General features: G+C 34.8%; 1 protein-coding gene across 1 annotated transcript in view; it reads right to left on the bottom strand.

The window, feature by feature from the left end:
- The window catches only part of LOC101738675 (tRNA (adenine(58)-N(1))-methyltransferase catalytic subunit TRMT61A), a 96,454-nt gene extending 86,607 nt beyond the window's left edge, over nt 1-9,847 (bottom strand). The window contains exons 1-4 of the mRNA XM_004931232.4: nt 9,412-9,847; nt 8,534-8,690; nt 8,062-8,204; nt 7,029-7,158 (exon numbers count right to left, since the gene is read on the bottom strand). Of these exons, the coding sequence (XP_004931289.1) occupies nt 7,029-7,158; nt 8,062-8,204; nt 8,534-8,690; nt 9,412-9,606 (625 nt within the window). The 5' untranslated portion in view covers nt 9,607-9,847. The remainder of the gene's footprint in view (nt 1-7,028; nt 7,159-8,061; nt 8,205-8,533; nt 8,691-9,411) is intronic.
- Nucleotides 9,848-14,561: the final 4,714 nt, after the last annotated feature.

Raw genomic sequence — 14,561 nt, 5'->3', positions numbered from 1 at the left:
AAAATACCAATTAATAAACAAAAGATGTAATGTAACTAAAACATGAGACCTTAGAACTTATATCTCAAGGTGGGTGGCGCATTTACGTTGTAGATGTCTATGGGCTCCAGTAACCACTTAACACCAGGTGGGCTGTGGGCTCGTTCACTCATCTAAGCAATAAAAAACAAAATAAAAAAAAAAAAACTAAATGTATCGAGTACTAGGCAGGCAGCCTTTGGTAGGCAGCGGCTTGGCTCTGCCCCTGGCATTTCTGAAGTCCATGGGCGACGGTAACCACTCACCATCAGGTGGGCCGTATGCTCGTCTGCCTACAAGGGCAATAAAAAAAAAATACTAGTTTTGGATTCTTTTTTTTTTCAATCTGGCGATTGTCGATGCGGGTATTAGTTGCTAGGTTGACATTTGACATTACGCCGAAAATTGCATAGTCTGATTATATTGTACCTTTAACTAATCAGTTGCATAAAACAGTAATGAACTACAAAATACCGTAGGGTATCCTCGTCAACAACAGACAGATCTAAAGATATGATTGCTGATAAAAAAATATCCAACGTATCGTAATTCTGTTTCGAGTTGTATAACATTTAGATGCTGGAGTGACTCAATAGTGTTGCCACTTGTCTAACTATATCCGCATCCAATCAGCCGTTTTCGATTGTGATGAAAAAATTTTTTTTTCTTTTAATTGGCGAACATAGAATCATACAGCCCAATTTAGAACAAGATATCAATAGATATTCGCTTCGTGGTAAACCAAAAGGAAATATTGTGAACAAATCGATTTGTATGTTTTTTTTTTTTTTTTTTTTTTTTTATTGCTTAGATGGATGGACGAGCTCACAGCCCACCTGGTGTTAAGTGGTTACTGGAGCCCATAGACATCTACAACGTAAATGCGCCACCCACCTCGAGATATAAGTTCTAAGATCTCAGTATAGTTACATCGGCTGCCCCACCCTTCGAACCGAAACGCATTACTGCTTCACGGCGGAAATAGGCGGGGTGGTGGTACCTACCCGTGCGGACTCACAAGAGGTCCTACCACCAGTGATTACGCAAATTATAATTTTGCGGGTTTGATTTTTATTACACGATGTTATTCCTTCACCGTGGAAGTCAATCGTGAACATTTGTTGAGTACGTATTTCATTAGAAAAATTGGTACCCGCCTGCGGGATTCGAACACCGGTGCATCGATTCAACACGAATGCACCGGACGTCTTATCCGTTAGGCCACAACGACTTCAGAATTTAATATTATATTTGAATTTAGAGCAGTAACATAATATTTAGTAATTTATATTATTATACATACTATATATTTTCAATTTCTCAATCTGGACGAGCTCATAACTCACATGAAGTTAGGTAGTTACGATAGCTGTTGCAAATACCGAGCGCAATGTCACCATCCACCTTGAGACATGAGGTTGAATTCATAATTGTGAAACTGGCAACAGGTAAAAGAATATTATTAAAATGGGAATTAATTACTGTAAGATGGTAAATGAAGAAATTTATTTTATGATTAGCACGTTTAAAATAGTATATTTATGCACAATTACTTGAGCGATTTCCTGCATATATAATCGTTAATGCATTTATTTCGTGTTTGTTTTAATGAATATAAAATTAATACTAAATTTATTAAACGACCGAAACAGAACTCAATCGCAACCACAAAAGGAACATTTTCATTCATATTGTTTTGTAAATGTCATTGAACGACGCTCAAACGACTATGGTCCGAGTTTATACGGACTTTCACGGGAAATCACAAAGGGCGCTATTTTTCATGCGCAGATAATGTCCTAAGTCAGACAGCCTTGCTAAAGGCCTGTCTTATTAGACTTTCCTTCGTCCAAGACAGACCACCATGGGAGAACGTTTTGATATGTCATGTTTATTTCTAGTGCATTTGTAACTGTAGTGGAAGAAGAGATTAGTTAGAAACAACATGGGCACTCGGGTCATCCAAATGTGTGTTGCGGTTTTGTCTCACGGTTTTAAGGGTAATGGTATCACAATCAGTACAACTTTTGATACGTTTAAAATTCTCATACATTAATTCGTCTGATTATAGTGTTATTGATTTTTTCGAATGGGACCTAGCCTTACACTTCTATGCTTTTGTAGCAATTATTGTTAAGGTTTTAATATAGTTTGCATACCTACTAAGATATTTAAATAAAACACGCCTATAACGTGGATATGCCTACCACAAGATGGATTGCATACCTACTAAGATACTTAAATAACACATGCCTATAACGTGGATAGGCCTCCCACAAGATGGATTGACGACCTATTGATGTTCGTGGGGATCCGTTGGATGCAAGCAGCGCAGGACCGATCCTTGTGGCGAGGCTTGGGAGAGACCTATGTAGGCTGATAGATTAGAAAAATTTTTTCGTGCAAAGCTAATTCCATATTAATTGATGTTCTTAAATTAGGTTTTTCAGATATTCTCAAGCGACTAATGGACTACCCGCATGTAGAGAAAAGTTGTCGTGAAATTTCTAAATACCGATGTCAGAATAGTACAGTTTAAATAATAATAATAGATCTATGGAAAACATTCTGATAATTGTAATCCTGCATTGTTATAAGACCTCTATCACTATAGATGTATTTCTTTAAATGATCAGTAACATTGTCAACGTTAATATGCTCAAACATAGCGGCCCGTTTCTCATACATTTGTCGCACCTATTGTTATTCGTTATTCTATACAAAACGAGGTGACCATTTTTTAATGCGACATATTTGGTTATGGTTATTAATATAATGATTTACACGTGGCACTTGTAATAAGAAACGAACGTATATCGTTCGAAGTACATTGTGATTAATGTAATTTTAAAACTATTGTGGGAAGATACTGATTTAGGCAATTAATATATTATTCATTGAAATTTTAACACGCTTCAAAATCAAAATTACTTAGATATCATGTAACATACTCGTATCTATTTATTGAATGTCAAAGTAAATCACTTGTATATCATGTAACTTAAATGTCACTATTTATTAAATGTCAAAATATTTTTTTTTATTGCCGTATAGGCAGACGAGCATACGGCCCACCTGATGGTGAGTGGTTACCGTCGCTCATGGACGTCAGCAATGCCAGGGGCGGAGCCAAGCCGCTGCCTACCGTTTAATACTCTCCACAAGCCTCGTTTTGGCCACAAGCCACAAACTCTAAAAATTTTATAATTAAAACTAAATTTACGGTCGGACGACTGTCGAAACTTTAAGGATTTGAAACATCGGAAATAATATTATAATGACAATTAACGTATTTATTGGAAATAATGTGTCTTGAAAAAATAATTTTATTCATGTCCTGGACTCGCGGAAACCTAATAACATACTTTATAAATCAATGATTCTAGACAGAGTCTCAGTCTTGAGAAGCGATATTATGCGGTTTTGTCGCCCAAAACACGTCATTACGGATCTTCCCGATCCATTAACGGTGCTTTTAGGTATCACAAGCACCGTTCACCGTCCTCGTCGAACCCGTCGCTTGCGACGAAAGGCTTAACAAGCGAATTAACCCATAGACACAGCCCACTGAGTTCCTCGCCGGATCTTCTCAGTAAGTCGCGTTTCCGATCCGATGGTAGATTCTGCGAAGCACTGCTCTTGCTAGGGTCAGTGTTAGAATCACTCCGGTTTGAGCCCCGTGAGCTCACCTACTAGCTAAGGTTACGCTGAAATAGCTTCTCAAGGCTATCAGCTTAGGCAGGAGAAAAAAAAAGCGTTTTTTTTAATGACCTACAAAATATCATTTTCAAAGATACAAAACTAAAGTAGCATTACAAACCTACAATGGCACTCATAGAAATAAAAAGAATAAGTAGGAGGCGGCGCCCAAAGCTTTCCGTCTTCACGAAGACGCTTGGGCGAGCTTGGGCTCAGCCATGCGGCTGCTTCGCGAATGCATGTATCATCGGACTAGAAACATAACTTGCTGAGAAAATGCCTTGAGAAACTCTGGGTGTTACTATGAGTTAAGCGTCACGTTGAAGTTCGACGAGTACGAGTATCCAACAGCACTGAACGGTGGATCCAACAGATCATAGCTAGAGCGCCGACGGAGGCCGGGTGCTACTTTAGGCGGTTAAGGGGTGTTAGTTATCCCTAGGAATTCTCGTCTACAAATTTTCATAATATGCTTCTTACAAAAACAACTCTAACTGTTTTCGTAACCCTATCAATTTGATTGAGTACTACAAATTCATACAATCAGTTTGTCGGAACGATTTACGAGTCATGACCTTTTTTTTGTTTCGAGTAAAAGTTACACGAATTTCCAAACCTATCAGATAAACGATACGGAAATACACAGAATGAAACAAAATTCCATTAATTTTATATTAAATTTATGGTAAACTGAAGTGACAAAACTTATTGACTAGAATTAGGATAACATGAATGATTGAGAAACAACATCTCAATAGTTATGCTCCTAAGTGTTGCTTTTTTAGCTCCCAGTCTGTATCAGAACACAATATTATCTGTTTAGACAGAAATATATGGGTAGTCTTACTAGTTTCGAGACGTTACATATTTACTAGGGCCTGTCCATTCATATTTAAAATAAGCTGTCTGTATAAATATAAACATAGCCACGGAATAAGGTCCCAAAATTCTTTGCAATTGATAATTTAAATATCAGCATCAGCCCTACAAAACTTACATAACTACGTCTCCATTAACTACATATTAGATTTGTTTGCAATATACGCTACGTAATTACAGCACCGTATTGGATATTACATATTATACGATATTACATCGGTAATACGTCCGATTACGAACATTACCCGCTATTGGCAATGTAATGGACGCGGGTCTTTGTATGTGATTAAAGACTTATCTCTGATGAGACTAATCCGGTTTCGAGTTTAAAAACCTTCGAACAGAAATTCTGAATTTTTAATGAGCGATTCATTACTTTGTTATGTTATATTGTGTTATTGTTTTTCAATAATTTCATAATTAAATCTGCATTCAAGATAAGACTTTAATCTTATGAAAATATATCTATGTTCTGTAGATATAATAATATCTTGGTTTTATATTTAGTAAGAGGAAAAAGAATAGTTTCGCTGAATTTGAGTTTAAAATGGAATTGGTTAATTACTTTTATTATTTTAAGTAGGTACGGTACGTTTTGATAGCAGATGACATGCGACAGACTGAAAACGAAGGCGAAGGTATCTAAGTTGTTTTGCGGTGAACTTTAAATTTATTTAAAAATCGAAAATAAACTCAGTATCTTACTTCGAAAACGTATTTAATTGCGTTGCCACTAATATATAATTTATATTAGCTTATTCAAATATTATTGCTGTTGATGAGCATCCTATCCATTAGACCACATACGTTTAAAATCTGATAAATATATATTAGTTATTTATGAAATTACATGTATTTATATACACTGGCGGATTTAATGCCTAACGCATTCTCTACTAGTCAACCAAAAGTACTGCAAAGTAAATAATGGTGGTGCATTGCAACATAATTTTAACAAACAAATGTACACATGTACCAAAAACATGTACACAAAAATACATACATACCATACATAAGTTTAAATATATAGTTTAAATAATATTCGAATATAAGCTCATTTAATGTTATAAAATCTTCGAATTGTTAAATGTTAATGAAACAATAATGCTATGTGCGACATTTCTGCACAATGCTCGAGGTCCGACCACTTTCAAATCGTCGTGAACCGATGAATAGATCCCGGATGCTTTATCTTTATCGGCACTGAGTAGATAAATGAATAGTTTCGATTTAAATTAAACAGGGATCTGAATTACCGACACTGTATTCAGATTACGATCAGATTCGTAATCTCAATGCAGGTATTTATACGAATCATCGGTACTGCTTCTCATTTCAATTCATATTTTTTTATTACTGACTAACTGACCCGACAGACTTCGTAGTGCCTCAATCGATAAATAAAAGACCTAAGCTTTTGTATAAAATAAACTTAAAACAAACAAAAGAAATCCGTCCGGCGGAGGACACATCAACAAAAATAAAATCGTAATTTTTATTTAATTTCAAGCATTTTCATATTTATGTACCTTTTAATCCTTCTCTGGACTTCCACAAATAATTCAAGACCAAAATTAGCCAAATCTGTCCAGCGGTTCTCGAGTTTTAGCTAGACTAACGAACAGCAATTCATTTTTATATATATAGATTACTAACCCAAGGCTACACTTTTTATTTGTGTATTGGGAGGTGAGTTACCGCTGATCTAATATTAAGTCATCATTAAGACAGTCTTCGAAGCACGTCGACGGAAGGAAACTGGTACACGTGGTTACAATGGGTGGAAATCATAGCATAATAAATTAGTCAATATCTAAACTTCACATCGATCTTATACGAAATACGTACCTATTGTTAGTAATCAATATTACCTACGCAAACATTTTGATTCAATATTATCGTTAGAATGCGACAAGTAAAGTATAAAATTTAAAAGCTACAAATGTATTATCATGTATACAAAGATGAAATTTAAGTAAACAGATTCTAACTTTCGCTCTGTTTATTTGAAAAATGAACGAAATAATGAAGCTAACTTCTTTTATCAAAAGTAAGTCACGAGGTTGAAGATATGTTCATTGTGGAGGATACGTTTTAGGCATAGACTAGGTTTCATACTTCAGTGGTTTTAGGCTCTATGTTGTAGGTGATACATTTTTTGTTTAATATTTTGTTTGCTTAGATGTGTGGACGAGCTCACAGCCCACCTGGTGTTAAGTGGTTACTGGAGCCCATAGACATCTACAACGTAAATGCGCCACACACCTTGAGATATAGTTCTAAGGTCTCAGTATAGTCACAACGGCTGCCCCACCCTTCAAACCGAAACGCATTACTGCTTCACAGCAGAAATAGGCGGGGCGGTGGTAATGTTTCCAAGATAAAATGAAAAATTCAAACTTTCTACCGAAATGTTGAAATTAGTGTCTTACCTTGTTCTTTGATGGCTTTTACTGCATGAGAAATTCCAAGCCAAGGACTGGGTAAATCCAAAAACACGGCATCCGCTTTCCCATTCAATTCTTCAGAAAAGCCGTCTCGTATGATGTCTCTGTGTTGCGCCTAAAACATTTTTAACTACCTACAGATTTTTCGACTTTTTTCTCTTCAGTTGCTTGTTAATCATTTGGGTAAAAAATTCAAGGTCCTGGCTTATCTATACATATACATAAAATTGGAGTGTCTGTTTGTAATATTGAAATAGTCTCTTTTTACTACATGCATAATATGAATATACGGTACATACACCAAAATAACATTTTTTTAAATTTTATTCTGTCTGTCTGTCTGTTTGTTCCGGCTAATCTCTGGAACGGCTGGACCGATTTTGACGGGTCTTTCACTGATAGGTAGCTGATGATATAAGGAGTAACTTAGACTACTTTTTTTGGACTAACTTTTCCCCGAGGCTTCACCCGGCTAACCGCGGGTAACATCGCGGGACTCAGCTATCAATAATAAAATTTAATGTTTCCGAAACGAAGCGAGGGCGGGTCGCTAGTTATAGAATAAACACATAAAATTACAATGAGGAAGAAATGGAATTGAGATGAAGGAAACTAGATATACATGAGAATAAAATAAATATGACATTGAAATTTACTTCAAAAATTTTGTGATTTTTTTATTGTAAATTGTAGGACTAAGGTTTGACAAAGTGAATACTATCCATAATAATTTAAAAGATATGTAGATTAGATGTATAGAATAGATAGCTAATATTTCAATTAAAAATCTCATAGATAATTCCACCATCTATTATATACTATGAAATCGAAACAAAAAAGACCTTACAAAAAACTTTGTATTAAGTGTTAGTAGTAATTATTTTGATTCTTTAACAATTATATTTCATATTTGCTTAGCTCAGTCTCAGATGTAACTTAAATTTCACTGCATTTTCTTTATACAGCCTATTTTATTATTTACACTAAAAATGTAGAGTACAATAGTTAATAAACTCACAGTAACAAAGTCGGCAACATCATGAGCCTCAAACTCTTCTCTAGCAATTTTGGATCTGTGCTCATGAAAATCAAAAGTGTAAACATGCCCTTCTGGCCGCACGCGACGTATGAGTGCATGAGTTAAGGAGCCACTACCTGTACCTGATAAAATAATGTAGGCATTAACATAGAGTTATGTACTGTTTAAGATGTGGTTTGTCATTAACATGTCTACAGACATTATGTTAAGGGACAGTTATTCTCAAAGTTCATTTAATCAAAATTAATCCTAAGAATTCTGTCTAGGGTGGAATTCTATATTGCTTTAGGGTTGCGAATATTATAACTATCATATTTAAATCAGATGACATGTGTTGTTCATGATCTGATATGATAAAAGGGATCACTCTCCAAAAGGCATTGTTTTAGAATGTCAGTTAATCAAAATTACCAAATCGGAACTTTAAGAAAACTACAAGTATACAACTCACCAGCTTCGATGACAACACAGCCAGGAACTAAGTCCAATTGGAACAGGATCATGCTTATGTCAGGCGTGTATATAATTTGAGTGCGGTGAGGCAATGTTAGGGACCACATCTCAGGGGTTGGCTGTAGTATGTGTCCCCAGCCCTTTGATAGTTCTATCTGTTGATATGCTTTAATTATGAGATGATTTGCTTCTATGTGGATATGTGCATTTTCCATGTAATGCACAAAATATATGAATTTAAACCATGTTCGTTTATTGTTTTGACTTAAAATATTTCTTTTGATAATTTCCAAGTAAGTGATTTGAAAACAGCAATAACATGTTGCAATAATAAACAGTTTTGCTATTCCAAAGTCAGTAAATAATTCATTTTCGCATTATTTTTATTATTATCTATGTAAGCCAACCTAATGGTAAGTGCTTATAATTGCTCGTGGAGATCAACAATGCCAAGTTACTGCCTATTGCTCCATTTACTCTGTTACATATAAATAGGTTTACCTCTTTGACAACATTTTAGTTAATTATGTATCACAAATATTAAAATTTTTGATATTTCTTTATTTTAGCTTTTTCACAATTGCAACTTATGAAAACTTTTTACTAGTAGTAGGGCATGGAATCGGAGGCATGCACAGGCAGATATCATCTTCCCATCTATCTGACTTCCAGTTTAAAGGTCAGAGTAGCTATTTCATAATACAGTTGAGATTTTGACCAGATACTTTAAATTGCTTGTAGTAATTGATAACTGTGGGCTTCTGTAATAATTAACCTATTTGTTATGTAGTCGGTTAGGTTATGTAGTTATTATCAGAAATATTAAACTATAAATGAAATGTAGCGTTCGGTATTAAAAATAATTCTAATACATACCCGACTTCCATACTGTATACCAATTAAGTTCCTTACTTTTAAAGCACCGAAAGGTGTTTGGAAGACATTCTCAATCGTTTCACCTTTCTTATTTTTAACTTCAGTCTTAACATCTATTGCATATAAATTGTTACTAAGGTATAAGATCACTGTATCTCCTTCATCTACTTTATCCTTATAATTTCTAAAACTCATTTTAAGTCAAATTTTCTTAACTATTTATGAAATTCAAAACTAATAAGTTTGTAAACAAACCACGAGGTCTGTCATTTAGTTTTGACAATCGACGTTCTGTTTTTCCTATGACAACCAATGTTCCCGAAAAATGATCAACATTTTAATTTCGAGTTCTACGGATTTTTGCTATTAAAGTATTTTAATTTAAATATTTTAATCAAATTTTGAAATTTCGACGAAACACCGATTAAACCAAGAATCAATAAAAATATTAAAATTGCTTTAAATGGAATTAAACGGAATCAGTTCAACATTTCAAAATGTCTATTTTTTTGACAGGAAAAAAAGCGCGGGAAACTTCGAATGTGCTGGTCGTTTATCTATAATTAAAATTAATTTTTGATGTTAATTGGATCAGTTGGGTAATATAGTATTAATATTTTAGTATATTTGTATCTATTTAATCCACGTTTTATTATTTTCTTCGTTTGATTTGGTAAGTTATTCTTATAATTTCTTAGATTGTATTAATGTTTGATCCGGACGACCCTGGGGGCTACGGCCCCCAGGTGTCGAATGAAATTACTATTGATTTTAATTCTGGAATAGATACTGAGGGATCTGTACTAGATTCCGATTGCTCTAACCAAACTAGAACTAACTCCAAAAGAAAAAGATCACATGCTAGTAAGATCTGCAAGCATTGCAACAAGAAAAAAAGAAAACATCTTAAATCTGCTATTGATAGTTGTGAATCAGACTGTAGATGTGATTTAGCCCCTCCTGCAACCATTGATACCCCAATGCAGTCAAATTCTCAATCGATAATTAATGCAAATTCAGCGTCTCAATCTTCTACTGACAACAAAAAGCGGACACAGCAGTCTATAGGTAGAATTCTTTACCAGTCGTCAGATGCCTCGCCTTTTATAGTCCATGTTCAAAAAATACAACAAAATCCAAATGATAACTCCTCTATCCACCCAATTTCATTTGGGCAGTTTTTAAAAAAAAATTCATTTAAAAATATTGTAAATGGTAGCCTGAAGCGCATTGGTCGAAACAGAATTTTACTTGCGTTTAGCCATTTTGAAGATGCTAATGCCTTCCTACATCATCCTGCAGTAATTAAGAATAATTTTAAAACTTTCATTCCGACTAATAATGTAACACGTATGGGTGTAGTAAGAGGAATTCCAACGGACTGGACAGAAGAAGAGATTTTAAAAAATATAAATGTTCCATTTGGATGTGGACCTATTCTTAAAGTAAGAAGATTAAATAAAAAACAAATTAATAATGGTAACACTAATTTTATTCCAATTGAAACAGTAGTGCTCACCTTCGATGGCCAAGTCTTACCAAAACGTGTATATTTATGTTATAATTCTTTACCTGTTGATCTGTACATATACCCAACTATTCAGTGTTTTCAATGCTGTCGATATGGTCACATTAAAACACAATGTAGGTCTTCTCCCCGTTGTTTTAAATGTGGTAATGGCCACTCAGGGGACAGTTGTAATATTGAAGAGGAAAATGTCATATGTTGCCTTTGTTCTGGATCACATTTCGCCACTAGCCGCAAATGCCCTGAATTTTTTAGACAAAAATCCATCAAAGAATCTATGGCCAAAAGTTGTCTATCATATGCAGAAGCCCTGAAATTACATCCTCCTGTTAGTAGATCATATTCAGATGTTCTGTCCACTCCAATATCTCCTCCTATATCACATATTAAAGTTTCAAATCCAAAGTCTGAAAATGTCAATAAATCTTACAAAAAAACAGTTTTTCTCAAACCTAAAACACCAGTGCAGCTTAGTAAAGGTTTTGACAAAATAGCTCATGCAAAATTAACCAATGAATATGATATTCCACTACCAACAGTTGGAACAGGATATGATCACCACTCACTTCAAAACTTGTCAACTCGTGATTTAATTCTCACTCTTATGAATTTTCTTCTTCAATCTTCACAAGTAATTTCTGAACATTCTTTACCGTCCAACACTGCCACTCTTCTTACAGATAAATCTGTAACTAACAACAATAATGGATCAGTCACAAATAATTCAGTGGAACTGTCGCAGCATTAGCTCTAAGAAATGTGACATTATCTATTTAGCAAATAAATATCAACCTTTTTTAATTTCTTTACAAGAAACTTGGCTACGTCCAGGTTTTAATTTTAGAATTCCCAAATACTCTTGTATTCGTGAAGATAGGTCAGATGGATATGGAGGTGTAGCACTTCTCATTAAAAATAATATTAGTTTTTCTCAGTTTACTATTCCAAATCATAGTTCTGATTTTTCTATTATTGCCATTACCATTAACAACATATGTTACGTTTCCCTATATATTCCACACCCCACTTCTAGTGTGTATAATGAAATAGAATCAATTTTTTCTATATTTCCCAATCCGATCTTAATCATGGGAGATTTCAATGCTCAACATGTAGCATGGGGCAGCTCCATTAGTAATCATTATGGCTCTCGACTGTTGGATATGGTCGATAAGTATAAATGGTGTATTTTAAATACTGGTAAGGCAACTCGTCGCACACAACCCCATGAAGAAATCAGTGCCCCTGATCTTTCAATCTGTACTCCTAATCTAGCTTCTATCGTTTCCTGGAATATTTTATCTTCTAGTTATGGTAGCGATCATTTTCCAATAGTGATAAATTTTCCTATAGCAACATCGTCCCGTACTAAATGTCGCTCCCCGAGAATGAAATTTAAACTTGAAAATGCTAATTGGTTTTCGTTTAAAGAAGAAGTTGAAAAGGTTATTCCTAACCTCCCGATAATCACGAAAAACAACCATGAAGTTTGCGCAGAAGCATTTGCTTTGTCTTTGATACAAGCCGCAGAAAAGGTGTTCCCAGTAAAAAAACACAATCATAATAAAATGATACCATCTCCGCCTTGGTGGGATAATGAGTGTTCATTAGCTATTAAAAAAAGAAAGCTAACAGAAAAAAAATATAAAGAAAATTCTACTTCTGAAAACTTTGATTTATTATCTCGTGTAATGACTGAAACAAAAAAGCTTCTTAAAGTAAAGAAATGGGAAGGGTGGAAGACCTTTTGTGCGTCTCTATCTCCTGACGTATCACCCTCTGTAGTTTGGCAAAATATTCGCCGGTTTCGATCAGCTTTTAAGGAACCTGGTGCAACTTTTCTTCCTAATGATATAGCAGACAACTTCTTAGATAATATTGCCCCTCCGCTAGTACCGAATTTCTTTATCTCTCATACTCTTTCCCCAGTAATTAATACCAACAGCTTAACTAGTCTTGATTCTCCTTTTAGCCTTTCAGAGCTGAAAGGAGTTTTAGCATACGTTAAAGATTCTGCCCCTGGCACTGATGGTATACCCTATTCGTTTTTCTCTCACTTAAGTGATTCTAGCCTTCTTTACTTTTTAAGTTTGATAAATTCCATTATGATTTCTGGCAATATCCCCACTTCGTGGAAATTACAAGAAGTAATCTCTATTTTAAAACCGAATAAGCCTCCTTCTGATGCGAACTCGTATAGACCAATAGCCCTCGCATCTGTTCTCGCAAAATTAACAGAACATCTAATAAAAAATCGGTTAGAATGGTTTCTTGAATCTAATGATATTCTTGCTCCGAACCAATACGGCTTTAGGAAAGGTCGGAGCACTATGGATAGTCTTGGAATATTTACAACTGATATTAGATTATCCTTTAGTAATAATGAATCAACACTTGCAGCATTTTTAGATATACATGCTGCTTACGATAACGTCGATCTTCACATATTAAAGCTAAAACTCCTTAAGCTCAATGTTCCCTTTTTGATTACTAATTTTATTATTAATTACTTGTCTGGTAGAGTAATAACTATGGATACGGGCGATTCAAACCATAAATCTAGAACTTTATGGAAGGGCTTACCCCAGGGATGTGTTATTAGCCCTACTTTGTATAACATTTACACACATGACCTAGATAAAGCAATTCAAATACCTAATGGTGATTCTAATAACGTGTCTATATTACAATATGCAGATGATCTAGTTTTATACGTTTCAGGGCGATCTGTTTTAGAATTAAGTGACTTTTTAAGTCGAGCACTGTCCAAACTTAAATTTTGGCTTGTCTCCAACGCTCTTAATCTTTCTGTTTCAAAAAGTTGCATTGTGTTATTTTCTAGAATGCGGCTTCCTCCTCCTGTTTCCGTATATTTTGATAATGAACTTATTCCATCTGAAAATGAAATAAAATTTTTAGGAGTTATTCTAGACGCCAAATTATCAGGTTTATCACATTGTTATTACGTTATAGCTAGATGCGAACGAGTTTTGAATATTATGAGATGTTTAACTGGAGTCTGGTGGGGTGGACATCCATATAATCTAAAGCTCCTATACAACGCTCTCATACGAAGTATTTTAGATTATGGTACTTACTTTCTTGAACCATGTAATGCAGTCGGACTAAATAAGCTTGATGGCATACAATCAAAAGCTCTCCGTTTAATAACCGGTGCAATGAAATCTAGTCCTATCAATGCTTTACAAGTTGAGTGTGTTGACCCTCCTCTGCGACTCCGTCGTCAATATCTTTGTGACAAGTTTCTGTTCCGTGCTCTACAATTTACCAAGCATCCCCTTCATACCAAATTATCTACTTTATCACATTTAGTTTCATCTTCCCCCTACTGGAGGCACAAGTCTCTACCTTGTTTAGTCGTGAGTTTTCGTAAATTTTCCTCTTTGCTTGCCCCCACTCACATGTCTCATCGTCTCTCTATTTTTTCTGCTGAATATGAAGCATTAACTCTTGTTCCTAAAATTCATTTTACCTTAGATATATCTCGATCTATTTTTTCTGCCAATATCGATTTTAATATCATCTTAGATAGAGAGTGGTCAGATCGACATTACATTTATAGCGATGCATCTAAAAATTCTTCCTCTGGTCTCGTTGGTGT

This window comes from Bombyx mori, chromosome 7 (assembly GCF_030269925.1).
Source record: "Bombyx mori chromosome 7, ASM3026992v2".
In the NCBI taxonomy this organism is placed as follows: domain Eukaryota; kingdom Metazoa; phylum Arthropoda; class Insecta; order Lepidoptera; family Bombycidae; genus Bombyx; species Bombyx mori.
The sequence above is the reverse complement of the archived record's forward strand: the minus strand, read 5'-3'. Positions and strand labels throughout refer to the sequence as shown.